Source organism: Nipponia nippon, unplaced genomic scaffold (genome assembly GCF_047370975.1).
Source record: "Nipponia nippon isolate SJK-2023a ecotype South Korea unplaced genomic scaffold, ASM4737097v1 scaffold_1, whole genome shotgun sequence".
Lineage (NCBI taxonomy): Eukaryota > Metazoa > Chordata > Aves > Pelecaniformes > Threskiornithidae > Nipponia > Nipponia nippon.
In genome coordinates, this window is record NW_028262290.1 from 156109605 (window position 1) to 156123390 (window position 13786).

A 13786-nucleotide genomic window follows, 5' to 3' on the forward strand; every position below is an offset into this window, starting at 1 on the left:
TGCTGCCCTCTCAAACGCCTAACCCTCGGGTCCTCAGGTTTCCTGTACCATTAAGAAAGGTATGCAGGCACACAGGATGGGTCTCGGAGCAACCAGTGCGCCGTATGCCATCAGCAGCACACAGAAAAGCATCTGCATGAGCAGAATATGCCATAAGACCTGCCTCTTTCAAGACCATATACAGTTAAAGTAGACTTTTCGAAGCATTTTGGAAATGTTACAGCTGAATCCACAAATTGGTTTGTACCTGTTTGGTGCACTGAGCACCTTCTGAATATGAAGCATCGTATGAATTAAATATGCTTTTACATGCACAGAGAAGGTGGTAGGAGGCTCTAAGTGGAGGTTTCCCAATTTTCCCACTGCTGTGGACAAATTCCTTTATTAAATATGCCCTATGCAGTGCCCAGTTCTGCTGGCTCCCTGATTTACTCAAGGGTACATGTGGCTGCAAGGTGAATGGGAGCGACCTGCCAAGCACTAACACCGCCCCAGGTGTGGGCTCTGCACACTGAACCATGTGGTGCTAATATCGGTCCTAGACTAGGACTTCCCTTCACCCACCAACCCACGGCTATTATTTGTGTGACTATGCCAAATCCTGTCTATAGAATATTTTTCATCATGCAGTTATTTAAAAAATTCCTGCCATAACACCCCATGAAGTCAACAGAGCTTTCTTCCTTCCTTTTATTTTACATTAACCATCTTGACTGACAACTAGTACTTAAAACCCCCTGATCTAAGTACTTGAGTTACCTCACTTAAGTAACCTTCATCTTTCTGTGCTTCTAACTTTCTGCTGTTTGTCATTCTCACTTGTCAAATTATGTCTAACATTGATTGTGAACTGCATGATGGTGTATTTTTATGTACTCTGTGAAATGCTTAGTACAGTACCAGAACTCAGAAATAGCCTACTTATAGAACACTTATCAGCACAGCATTTAATATCTTAAGCTCTACAGTTTACTTTACTCTTATATATATAAAAACCAGAAATATTGAAACACCCACTATGATAGGTAAATTGGTTATAATTCCTTGTAAAGCACATGCATGGAAGATCAATCTCTGATCAGATGATTCTAAAAAATTTAGTAGTCGAGTTAAGCCATATGAATAATTCTTTCTTTTTGTTTCACAAATCAAAATCTATTCCTCTGGGACAAACTATATGTCAGCATGCATAATTCTGCCTTTCTATAAAATTACTTTAAAATTTGAATTTTTAAAAAAAGAAATAACAATAGTCTGTTACCCCAACATGTGATCAATGTTCTCCTATTCAGATTTTTGTATATATCTATTTCATCCCCCGCAAAAACTACTGTTTTTGCAATACTTTCCATAGTCTTTAGATGCTAAATTAACAGCTGGAGAAAATTAACTTCCTCCTGTTATCTAACCAAAGAGCAGCAATAAATGTACAAGTCTTCTGCATCCTTCAGAGATCGAGTTGACTAACCCTGTCTTGAATGGACCATTCCAGTAGTGGGAAAAGGCTAACGTAATCTCTAAGTTCATTGGATATTGAGTCTTTCTCTTGTGACCTGTCTACCAGGAATTTTGCTGATAATACCAATTTATTTCACTTAAGACAATGATTAGTCAGCAGTCAGGGAAAATTTTCAATCACTGCAATGTGGTTTGAATTGAACTTTGTTTGACTCATGACTCCTGCTGAGAATTATGTAGGGTACAAAATATTCAGATTGGTACTGTCAAGTTAAAGAAAAAAAAGCCAGGAACTGGACATTCTTGCTCATGGATGCAGTGGAGAAAAACCACCAGCAGGGAAACAGAGTTCAGAGAAAGGTTTGCAAGGGACTGTTATAAACGTTATGGGAAGAAAAATATTTTAAAGTTATGAACAAATCCTTGGCAATGTCCTTTATAAAATATTTCTGAGTAGTCAAGTGTGCAAGATAAAGCTGCACAGGTTGATCGCACTAGCACAACCAGCAATTGTGAAATGAATAATCCAAAGGCTTGCTGACCTTGGCAGCATTACAGAAGGAGTCTTTACATAAGAATGAAGTGTTCTTAGATAATTCCTCCCAATCTATTAGGCTTCAAACATACTTTCACTTTACCTTTGTAAAGAGCTTTGAAATCCCCAGGTGAAAAGTGCTATGTCCAGTTACAAGAATAAAGTATGAAAATATACGCATCTCTTTGTCCGAGGTATTACTTTTCTTGAACGTACATATTTACTGCTGATAAGGCAAAGTAAATCCCATTGCCCTTATGCAAGATAGTTAAGCTCTGTTATGTCCTCTGGACATCAGCCAGAGCTCTCCAAATTACCATAGTTTTTTTAATATAGGCCTCTCCTGCCTTTAAAATAAAATTAGAGCAGTCATTTCCTAGGAAGGTGGGGAGAAAGTAACAGAAGAATACTGAAGCCTGACACAAGGATGCTAACTTCCATGCCCAATTAGACCTATCCCTTCCTTCCAGGGGCGGTGCAAGCCTCTTTAGTCAAAGTTTGCAGAATTAGGGCTTGAAGCGATTCAAATTAATTACAAGGAAAACAGGATGCCAGCACAGAGGGAATAAGGATGCCATGGCATTCAAAATGGCAATATTCACAAAAATAGGCTCATCATTATCTGAGGCACTGAGTGAGCCAAAGATCTCTGGGGCAGGAAGGATTTAAGAGCTCCCAAAACCTCTCCTTAGTCTTTGTATAACAAAAAGGGAACCAATATGCAGACAGACAGACACAGTGCACATGGTCCGAGTTTCAGAGTTTTCTTTTTCAAGGTAAACATTTGTTTAGTATCATTGCCATAAAAGATTTCAGGGCCTCAGGATGAAAGTCAGACTGATCTCAAAGCTGACCACCCTAGGTATCTGTGCATATTTCATGCAATGATTCAGCATTCCACTCTGATGACATCCATGTTACAAGATAAATGTTATAAGCCACCTCATATAGAAGGTGGCTTAAACTATTTACATTCCCTGCTCTCACCAGGTGTCATTTAAAATTACTGGTAAACTAGAGTGGAGACTGGATCCAGTTTACCTAATTTTAACTATTCATAAGAACTATCAATACTTATTATGAGAACCAACAATTATTAAAGAGATTTATTTAAAAATCTGAAAGCAATTCACCTACATGTGGTCATTCTTTGTTTTTAACAGAGGGAATATTGAGCAGCTAAATCAAATGCTAGTAATTCAATATGGCGAGATACAGTACATGTCCCTGTTCTTAACTGGGTTTTCCCTGCCACTACCTCTTTTTCATTCCTTTCCACCTCCTTGAGGCAGGCTCAATTTTCTTGCTATTTCCCTAAACCCTGAGAGCTCCCAATCTGAGGCAACAGGCAACAGGTTTTTTACAACTGGTTCTAAGGTAACAGCAGTCAGAAAGTGCTGTTTTGAAACAAAACAATCCACGTGTTTTCGAAAACTGCTTCTCTGTACTATGAAGTGTCTGAATCCTTACAGTCCTTGCAGTACAGATTATCTGAAGGTTGGCCTGCTGCTCTACAGCTAGATCTAAGCTTTTAGCAAGGGAATTTTCTCTTCCTCCAGCAATCCAAGGCAGAGTGCAACTGGCAGTTTTATGCCTTTCTATAGCAATAATTTTATCTTAAACATTCATATGCATTATTCCCTCCATTTAAGGAAGCCTAGGAATGTGCTCCACTGGGGGAGGTGACGTGGAGATGACAACAGTAAGGAGAGGTATCTGGCTGATTCAAAGCCAGGTTCCAGTAAGCACTATCCTGACTAGAATGTTTAGTCTTCTAATGACATGTAGACAACATACCTGCTCATTCTTGGAACGTATATAAAAAATACTCTTCACTGTCTCCCTACCATACCCATAAAAATAGCAAATTTAAAGAAAAAGCAATATAGATATGGATGCTATGGGTAAAATCCAGATTGGCCTTTTTGCACCAATAGAATCCACAGAAGTAAATAAGAAGCAGGATTTCACCCCATAATTTTTGATACTGCCCTCATGAGTAACATGATTGTGGCTTTATAATGTAAAATATGATTCCAATAAAATACTAAGAATGCAGTCATCAAAATACAAAAAAAATTACATTATGATTCATTAAAATTATAAGTAAAACCAGTAGCATCTTATACAGCAATTTGTTTACTCATGTTGAAGATTTCCACAATATACTGCATTCACACGTGGCATACATACGTACACACATTCCCACACAGTATACTGTGTGCGTTCAAATGCATAAGTAAAACTTGCTGGAGTCTTCAAAAATGACCATCTGCTACATGCACCATATTTTGGTATCTGTATAGATGCTCTAGGTATGTACCATCATTTCAATATTCAGTTCTTTATCCGTTAACCTGACCAGACCATCTGGACACCTTAATGAATCTATTAATGAATATCAATCCTCTAATCAGCACATGAAATCTCATAGGTACTCACCCTGCAAACTGGGCACTGCCAGTGACTACTGCTGTCTCTAAGCCTGAACTCATCAGACAAACACTTGGAATGATACACACGAAAACACAGGTCACATATCAACACCTCTCCAGGCAAATGGCATTCAAAACAATACCAGTCATGATTTTCTGTTTCCCAGTCCTACAAAAAATACAAAATATTTTGGTATGACATTCTGTCAAAATCTGCAGGAACTAAGAACAAAATTGATATGTCTTGAAATCCAGCAGCAATTAGACATTATAAACATTTTAAGAAGTGTATAATGTTTAAAAAAAACAGGGGAAAACCTACATGCTTTAAGATCTTCATCAGTTTAATACATACTAACTCCAATAGAATATGAATGCCAAGTTTTAGCTTTTTCAAGTGTCTGATTAGTAACAATTTCAAATATGAGCTCTGTCCACAATGAAAAGTGGGTTTGTTTTCTACCTTTGTGTAAAACACTTGTTGACCTCTCTGTATTAAACTACAAACAAAAGTTTGTGCACCTCAACAGACCATACCTATTTCCTTGGACTAAATATTTCCCCTTGTTTTGATTGTTACAGTATATTTTCAACTGTAATTTTCTGAAGGGCGGTCCCTTCCAGTCTTTACTCTCTTGAAACTGGCAGCTTTTCAGTATCGAAGTGTTGAGTTACAAGAAACAAATGAAATTATGAACCTATTACTGCAAGAAATGTTTCTGCTAAGCAATCCCAATGCGATTCAAAAAACAGAGAATGTTTCACTTGCAGTGCCCAACAGCACTAGGCTTACTCCTGAAACGTTCAACAGAAGACAAAGGATATGGTTCTGCTGATGCACAGATGTCTTTAATACATTCTTCCTTGAAAATTCAGCCCCAACGGCCAAATTCTGACCTTTGAAACATGTGCACGAGCTTTGCTGAAGTAAATGAGAGCAGCATGCATGTAATTTGGAGGCAGAATTTTGCTCTAGGAATCTGTAGTACTAAAACCAGACAGAATTGCCAGTGGCCACCATTAAATGTTTATGTTTGTTATCTGAAATGCTACACTTTTCCCTACACTTGGAAGGCAAAATAGCTGTCATATATCAGATAAAACTCCCAATGCCTTTTCATGTCAAATGTCACTTTTCAGTGGGTTCAGATCTCTGAAAAAATCACTCCTATTCTTCAATAAATTATCTTGATAAAAATCTGATCAGGCTACTTTTAACGTCATGTTGTAAAGGTGGAGTTAGCAATTCCCACCAACTGCCAGAACCGGCATTTGTCTGATTCTCATCTTCCCATGCCTGGGAACTACCGTCATTTAAGTCCTTGTGTGAGAGGTCTCCTCCAACGGAGCAGCGTAAGAAGTGCTACACAGAAGTGGCACTTCCAGTCCCTTATGCTGAAGAGCAGCCGTGTCGTGTACATAACTCATCTGACCAGAGCCTCCCATGAATATAAGAGATTTAGGGACAGCCTCAACCCAGATTGCCTACACTAAGGTTTATACACCATGAATGCTGGACTGCAGGGGCAGTAGTTTAGGGGAAAAAATCCCCAAACAACCCTTAACCAATGATTTTTGAACTCAGAACTTTGCCCTCCTTTGTTGTTCAGATTAACAGTGTAACTTGACTCTTCTATCGTTTCTCCTCATTTAATTTTACTTGCCAATTCTGCGTATCTCAGAATGGCATAATAATACCACCGAATTTGGCTATAAAGAACACATTCTCATTTCACCAAATCTTGCCCCTTCCACAAAATCCAGTGGCAGTGCACTTTGGGAGCCCTTTCTTTACGATATTTTAGAAACAACTAAAGATACTGCATTGTCGATGTACTTGATTTGCCTGTAGATCGAGAAAAATCAGGATAAAGTATTGCTTTATATTTCCTTCATATTAAGTGTAATACTTATCTTCTTTGTGAAACTAAAAAAAATAATCAGATGGCAGTAAAGGGCCAATTAAGCAAGAAAAAGAATCAGTTTTGATTAAAGATCTATTCAGATAAAAATCAAACTGAGAAGACCCCAGTAGGTCCCAGCTACTGAGGAATTTCACCACAGAATCAGGATTCCAGGATTCTTAATTTTTATTCATACTAGTTACTTATTGGTATATCCCAGATATTCCATTGTTAGGAAATATGCTGGCAAAGAGATGCGGAATTTCATAAACATACGGAAATATACTTGCTGGCAAGAAAAATCATACACTCAAGCCAGAAACCATGACGTTAAATAAAACACCAGAAGAAGCTTCCTTCAGTATTCACACTGTGAAGTTTTGAAAACATCATTATTTCTAAATATAATCACCCAGGTTTTTCACAGAAAAGATTTTTAGTCTAATGCAGTATATTTAGTGCATAAGTATATATAAAACATTCATTTATGCAATATATTTGAAAAGTTAACAAAGAAAATAAAAAAGGTACATAGCCCTTGTGAACAACTACACTATTGACCTCAATAGCAAGGTCAGAGGCATTAATTTTGCTCCAACGGCAATGAAATGTTATTGCTTCTCCTGGTTTACATAAGTTTGAATGGGAGGAGAATGTGCTCCCAACACATTTTTTTCATGCAGGAGATCAGATTCATTTAAATAGCTCAAACTCTGCCTGTCAGTGCTCGGGGTAGGACAGGTCAAAATTCTCCGCCAGCTGCAAACACGGTTAAGTCTGCATTTACAAAGCACACCACCAGGTGTCATCAGCCGCTCCGAAAAGGACTGATTAAAGGGCAACCATTGTAACAGCATCTTGAACTGTAACATATGAGTAACCACTTCCAGCCCCCAGGAGAGAGAAAAAATCATCCAACTACATACATACATAATGCAGACTAAACTCAGAATTGGAAGTGATATGGATGATGGTGGTGGTTAATATAGTAAACTAAGCTATCCTAATGGAAGACAGAAACGTAATAGAAAATATGACAGAATTCAAAACCACATAGTGCAAAAATTGTTCACCTTGTTTTTTGCTGCTGTCTGGGAAAAAGGCTGCATACCGTAGGCCTTTCAAAATAAAAACAAAACAAACTTTGTATCTATACTGTAAGCCATCCGATTATCAGGATATACACAAGGCTAGAAAGAATTCATGCACAGTGACCAGGAAAGCAAGCTGTTACTTCTAACATCTGGTTGCATACATTTCCTCCTGCATTTCTGGAATGCTACCTAATCCTTTCACCACATTTCGTTTCTTTAAAATATCCCATGTACTTATATCATTAAAAGAACCCAACACCCATCTTCTTCCCCACATAAACACCCACCACCAGGACAACTTAAAAATCGTCAAGAATATTAATGATTGTTAATTAATGCACTCTCTTTGATACATAAACCTTCTTGCGGCATCTAAAAAAGAACGCTGTAACATAATTTACTGCATAGGCAGTGGCCCCACCAAAATCAAAGCAACACCTTTGCTGCATATTATCAAAGATTAATCTATCGCCTTATCAATAAAACTCACAGTCCTTATTTGTGTATAAAAGGTGATACATTTTCCCGGGGCCATGCGGAATGACGGCAGGCTCTCCGCCACAGGGACTCAATTTGCCAATATCCTGATTTCCTGACGCAGGGCAGGGAAAGCCTCTTGGGTCACCGCGCTGGCAGACGAGGGGAATCCTCCGCCGGCAGTGCCCGGCTGCCCAAGTTCAGCAGTTCAGCGGCACCCAGTGACTGGCCACAGCCCCCAGGAGGGAGCGGATCTGGCAGCAAAGTTGCATAGCTCAGATGTAACAGGAGGCCTTCCCCCCTCATTTCGCTCAGCTGCCCGTTGCATTTGTAGATATATGCATCAGCAGGGCAGCAAATGTCTGTTTGGGGGATTGTATTTAATAGTCAAAGAGCTATGCTCTGTTAAGCAGAGTGGGATCTTGCAGTGATATGGGTCACTTGTGGTCACTTGTTCTTTATATTCAAAGCAGCCAAACGTTATATCATAAAGGTCACTTTGCACTGACATAAATAGTTGAGATTTCTCAGCAACATGAATGAAGCAATGCAACAATTTTGAAAATATGGCTTAATTTATGACCGACATGTAAGCTTACTTTTTTGTGATTTGTCTTAAGTAGGTTGTCTTAAAGCAAATACATAAATTTATTCTGGAAGTACAGAAAAATAACATGGGACAGAAAATGTCAGGCTATCCAGAACATTTGACAATTTAAATACAGATAAACCCAACAGAAAGGAATGAATCATCATGTTGTAGCCTTTACTGTAGAATAAAATATATAGTTGTTGTCAAGGAAAGAATAATTTTAGTGCATAAAGAAAATGTCCATTATAATGCAAATGTACGTGGAAAAGAAATGCTTACTCATTAGTAATGGAGATTTACTTAGCTGTAATTGAAATAGGGAATCTGTATGTTGGAGAATGTGACATCCTGCTGCACAATTAGCATACCATTAAGTAGGAGATGTGAAGCACATACTGACAGTAAAATTAACAATAACTTAGAGGTCACAATTGTAACTATTAGGTCACTTCCATACCTTAGCAAGCCCATAATTATTGTAAAAAAAGGATGTAAATCAATTAGTAAATTTTTATTTTCCTACAAATTACACGTAGGCATAGCACATGAAAACAATATAACCTCCTTTCTTAGACTTTGTCTAGAAGGACCACTTTGGCTTTTTATAATGCATATTCCATTAACATAGCTCATTTCTTACCTGTTAATCTGTTTTCTCCAAGTCCCTTAATGGTAGCCCAGATACTCGGTATTAAGTCACTCTACTATCAGGTGGAGAGAGGAAAAGGGAGGGGGAAAAAAGGCAAAACTCTATTCACGAAACTCCCCTTTACGGGGATTTGCTGGTTTCACACTGTTGAACTAGATTTCCCAAACCATCCAAATTATGGGTATCCTTTGGACCCAACCAGTAAGCTAAAAAAAAAAAGGGTCACATATATGGGAAAAACAATTATAAGTCAGTTATTTCTTTGGCGCAATCATGTTTATTTATGAATAATATACATACAGTTCTGTTGTCCTAAATTCAATATGACGCAAATGAAGGAAAGCATTTTCCATGGAGCTCATGGTTCCCAGCATTTCCTCTGTGGCACTTGTCCCATAGCACTCTTTGGACTTTTTTTTTTTTTTCCAGGTGTTCTGTTTCAAGTGCTTCGCCGGAGTTTCTTTGCTGCGTACCTATGCACTGCTGTGGTGTTTCTCTATATCTCTCATCCACACTCATGCACGCACAGCTCCTTCCAGATCACTGGATTTTCATTCAGACCCACCTGTGCACAAACTCATGGTCAGCCCTGTGTACTGTCTGTGCTTTAACAGTCCCTACAGCTCCAGCTGTCTAGTGAATAAAGAACTTAGAACAGTTTTTCACATTTAGTCTAAAGGAAGAGTATTAGCAGATACACAGTAGATTTCACCCAGTTTGTACCATAAGAACACTTTTGGTCTGTCACAGTGGTGGAATCTAGAATGGCAACAAGGTCCATGCCAGCAGAAAGAAGTCATTTACAAAACATAAACTATTTAAAAATAGTAGCACTTGCATGCTACATTTATTTCAAGACATTTTCAAATCACCAACCCAAAAGTTTAGTGTGATCTTTTCCTGACTATTTCATAACCCTTTAGAAAACTGAAAAGGATCTCAGTGAATGAGTTCCTACCTTTTCTCAGATTCCCATTTCTTTGACATCTAATGAGATAGGCCATGCCCAATTTGAAGATGTCATTTCTGAGGCAAATGTTCTGGATTCTGGTATTTTAGGATTTGGGAACAGCCATAAGGAACATTTCTTTCTCCTCTCCCCACCTCCATCAGCTTTAACATCAGAGTTCTTTCAATTTTCCCACCTTCAGCTAAGAGAGAAGCTTTTAAAATCTTGGACTCTGCTGTTAAGGTTTCTTTGTTGGCTTTCAGTAACTCTTCACTGGAAGCCAACAAAGTTGACTACCAGTCCGTATCAGGTTGACAGATACATTGAAAGAAATGCCTCCCACAAGAATTACACATTACTTTTTTCACACCTTTCATTTTGCTTTAGCTTTTGCAGCCTGCATCCATCATCATCTGCTGTCGGAAGTAATTCCTATCTTTTGTACTTAATCTTTCATATTTCAAACTTTCTGCTGTAAATGAAAAGCCTTTATTATAATAACAAGTGGTGGTACTGCATTCTAGCATGGGTGTATCTACCATACCATCACTCTTTTCTGGTGTCCGAGTCCTCTCCTTAAGAGGTCTCAGAGTATGCTGCAGCAACCTATGCCTCCATTCACATTAAACAATCCAGCATCTATTTCTTTCTAAACACCTTCTCCATTCTTAATCAATCAGTTCCTTTCTGTCTTTTTCAGGCAGCATCTGTTTCCATCAAAGCTTTCTCAATTAGACATAAGCTTTACTATAGATAATTGTTAAAACTTTGCAGTGCATTTTGCAATCTTTATGACTCAACGAATATAACGAACCACTGTGGGGACACACTAGCTATGTGCGCTCCTCTCCTCCAGCACAAAACCTGAAGGAAATGTTTCTTACTTATACATTTGCTGTAAACAGCTACTGCACATTTAAATTATTTCTCCGTTCACCAATACTTCTCTCAAATTGTATATATCAGAACCTGTGCCCCATGCAAAAGGCAGTCTGAAACAGGCTCAGACAAGAGCAGTCGTAAGAGTCCTTAAGAACGTGGAAATGCTAAACCATGCTCAGCTTTGAAATGTCTTCCCTTGCCTGTCTATCCACTGCTTTTGCAATACTGTTGAACTTGCAAGTAACTGCTCTATAGTAAAAGGAGTTTTACAAAATGTGGCTGTTTATCTATAGAGCTGGCCAGATTGGAACCTTACTCCTTCTTTTTCAGAGGAAGACTAGCATGTACACCTTGCATGTGCACACTGGCCTCTTTTTTAAACAGGCTATATCTCGTTGGGTACAGTAGCTAGTAAGAAATCTTCAGCTTATCATGGTTCTCTGGCAGATGTATTGGTTTTCACTCAGACACTAGCACGCATCAAATACTACCTGGGTCGAACAAACATAATGTGTCACGGAACACCATTCCCGGTATTTTTTCAAACGCAGTGGGGACACTGTGTATGTTTTTCCCAGAGGTCCTAGCCTGCTGTGAGGGCAGTCCTCCTTCTGCCCTTTGGGTCAGCCTTCTCTTCATGCCACAACATCTCTGGCTCCATCTACTCCTTAGCGAGCATGAATCCTCCTGTAAACTTGCTTTCAGTAGCCCACTGAATCTGCTTTTATCTTTTCATCAAAACGATAGGTTAGGCTCCGAACTGAGGAAGGCATGATTAATTCCTTGATGGCTCAGAGGACTTACTCCATCTTTGCAGTAGGTAAATGGTGAGCTAGCTGTAAAGTATTTCCCTTTTATCATCGCTGTACAGGATCCATACTTGATCAGGATGATTGCTTTACAATGATAAAGTTTCTTAGATCATCCCATGTTTTACATTTAATGTTAGAGTAATGCATTAGAGTAAATTCAGCATCAAAATAAGCTTATTTTCTCCCCACTAGTTTCCTTGTATGGATGTATTTACTAGATACACTGCCTTCTGTTTTGCATCTATTTTTTTCCCACTGCTTTTGCTCATCAAAAGTGCTCAGCAAATAAAAAAGCATCCATCTCTCCTTCAAAGCCAAAAAGACTTCAGCAGCTAGAATCCCTTTATGAAAATTGTTTCACTTTATCTTCTCCTTCCTTTTCTAGAAAACTACCACAGCAGGTAGCTACAATGATGTGTGCTTTTACAGACAGGATAATCTGTCCACTGCAAATCAGTTGCCTTTATAGATCCTTTCCTTTGATGACCTGGGCTTCATCTTTAAAATTGATTTCCATAAACTGACTCTGTAGGACACTTTGTAGGTATTCATTACTCATATTTTATCACAAAGAAATTCAAAGCAATTATGAGTTCATATGTCCTCACAACTACCTAGGTGTCTTGCTTAATTTCAAGTACTTTTATTTATTTATTTACTACGGCCAAGATTTTCATAATCTCGGCAATTAACTGGGTTTTTTTTGTATTATTTTTAATTTCTCTCATTTTAGAAATCAGTTTTAGTCTAAAAAGAACCAATACAAATCCATCAGTGAGGAGACAGACCAAAATCTCCTTCTCCATAATGCATATTAAACACAAACATATTTATAGGCTTGTGATAATCCACTTCCATTTTCTTCACTGATAACTGCTTCCTCTTCTGATGCACTGATGCCAGAAGACTCAGGTTCTGCAGTGAATTCCACAGCCTCTCCGAACACTTTTGGCTTTCTTTCATTGTGTTTAATCTGCAAGCCTAAGTTTGTCTAATTAATTTATTGCCAGTTTGTCTTAGAAGTCTTCTGTTTCTGGCAGAAACCACCAAAGCCTTCTCTGGATGCCTGCCAAGACAGGTAGATTTTTATTCTCTCTCCTACCTTGTAGTTGTGTTCTGGACAATTCTGGGTGATAGGCTCTGAAGTACAGAGCCAGTCTCTAGCTCCCAGAGCTGAAGAAGTTAAGTTTTTTCAAGAAGTGTAGTAGCGTGCCAGCAGCCAAAACGACTGCTAAAACCCCTGTCATGCTTTTCTTCTCAGCCTATGAGCTGTGTTCATGAAGCAACGAATGAATCTCAGTTTCCCTCCCAAGAAGATCGTGTTTGGATAGCAGTAGTTCACATTATTTGAGGTGAGACAATATAAGTATTCTCCTCCAGGATATTAGAAATAGAAAATAGTTTCAAATGAAAACACTTTTTTTTTTCTTTCTTCACGTTCCAAGGGAGTTCACGGTTAATAGAAACTTCCAACTTATCTCCTCAGAAACTGGATTCGCTTCTGCTATTAATGTCACAATTTTTTACTTAGGTTGAGCCAAGAGGAGGTTTGTAGGTTATTTTCATTAGGGAGATAAATCAGTGATGGAGTGAAGTACTTATTAGGTGCAATGCCTTTTATTTCCACATTATGTATGTGAAGGTTTTGTTCCCCTAGAAAGAGGATGAATCCAGACCAGAAAAGAAATCATCTCTTTGCTTGTAGTTCCAAGTCTCCTTCCAAGAAGAACTGTGCACAAAGGGGGTCTCCCTCCCATTTTCTTTCTTAAAATATGTTTACATTGCTTTTCTGGACTTATCTTCTCCATGGGATTTTGTAGTGTTTTTCTAGGTTGATGTTGCTGCACAAACAGAAACATGTTATCTGAACCAACAGCAGAACTTCCTACACACTTTGCTTAAAGTCCAACTTCTTGTCCATGTCCCCTGTGCTGCAGGTGTGGCTGGTATTGTTTCAGCTGTCAGTGATATAAAGGCATGAGGGCTGCATTTACTGTGA

The 13786-nt window shown here is 38.5% G+C and overlaps 1 protein-coding gene across 7 annotated transcripts in view; it reads right to left on the reverse strand.

The window, feature by feature from the left end:
• ZMYND11 (zinc finger MYND-type containing 11) overlaps positions 1-13786 on the reverse strand; it is a 113619-nt gene that overhangs the window by 24172 nt on the left and 75661 nt on the right. For 4 of the 7 annotated variants that reach the window (XM_087729834.1, XM_009475973.2, XM_087729808.1 and 1 more), the window contains 2 exons: positions 7406-7450; positions 4436-4597 (listed from right to left, as the gene is read on the reverse strand). The exons of 1 other annotated variant lie outside the window; for it this stretch is intronic. In XM_087729834.1, coding sequence (XP_087585960.1) covers positions 4436-4597; positions 7406-7450 — 207 coding nt within the window. The remainder of the gene's footprint in view (positions 1-4435; positions 4598-7405; positions 7451-13786) is intronic. 2 more of the 7 variants (XM_087729825.1, XM_087729844.1) reach the window with 2 other exon arrangements.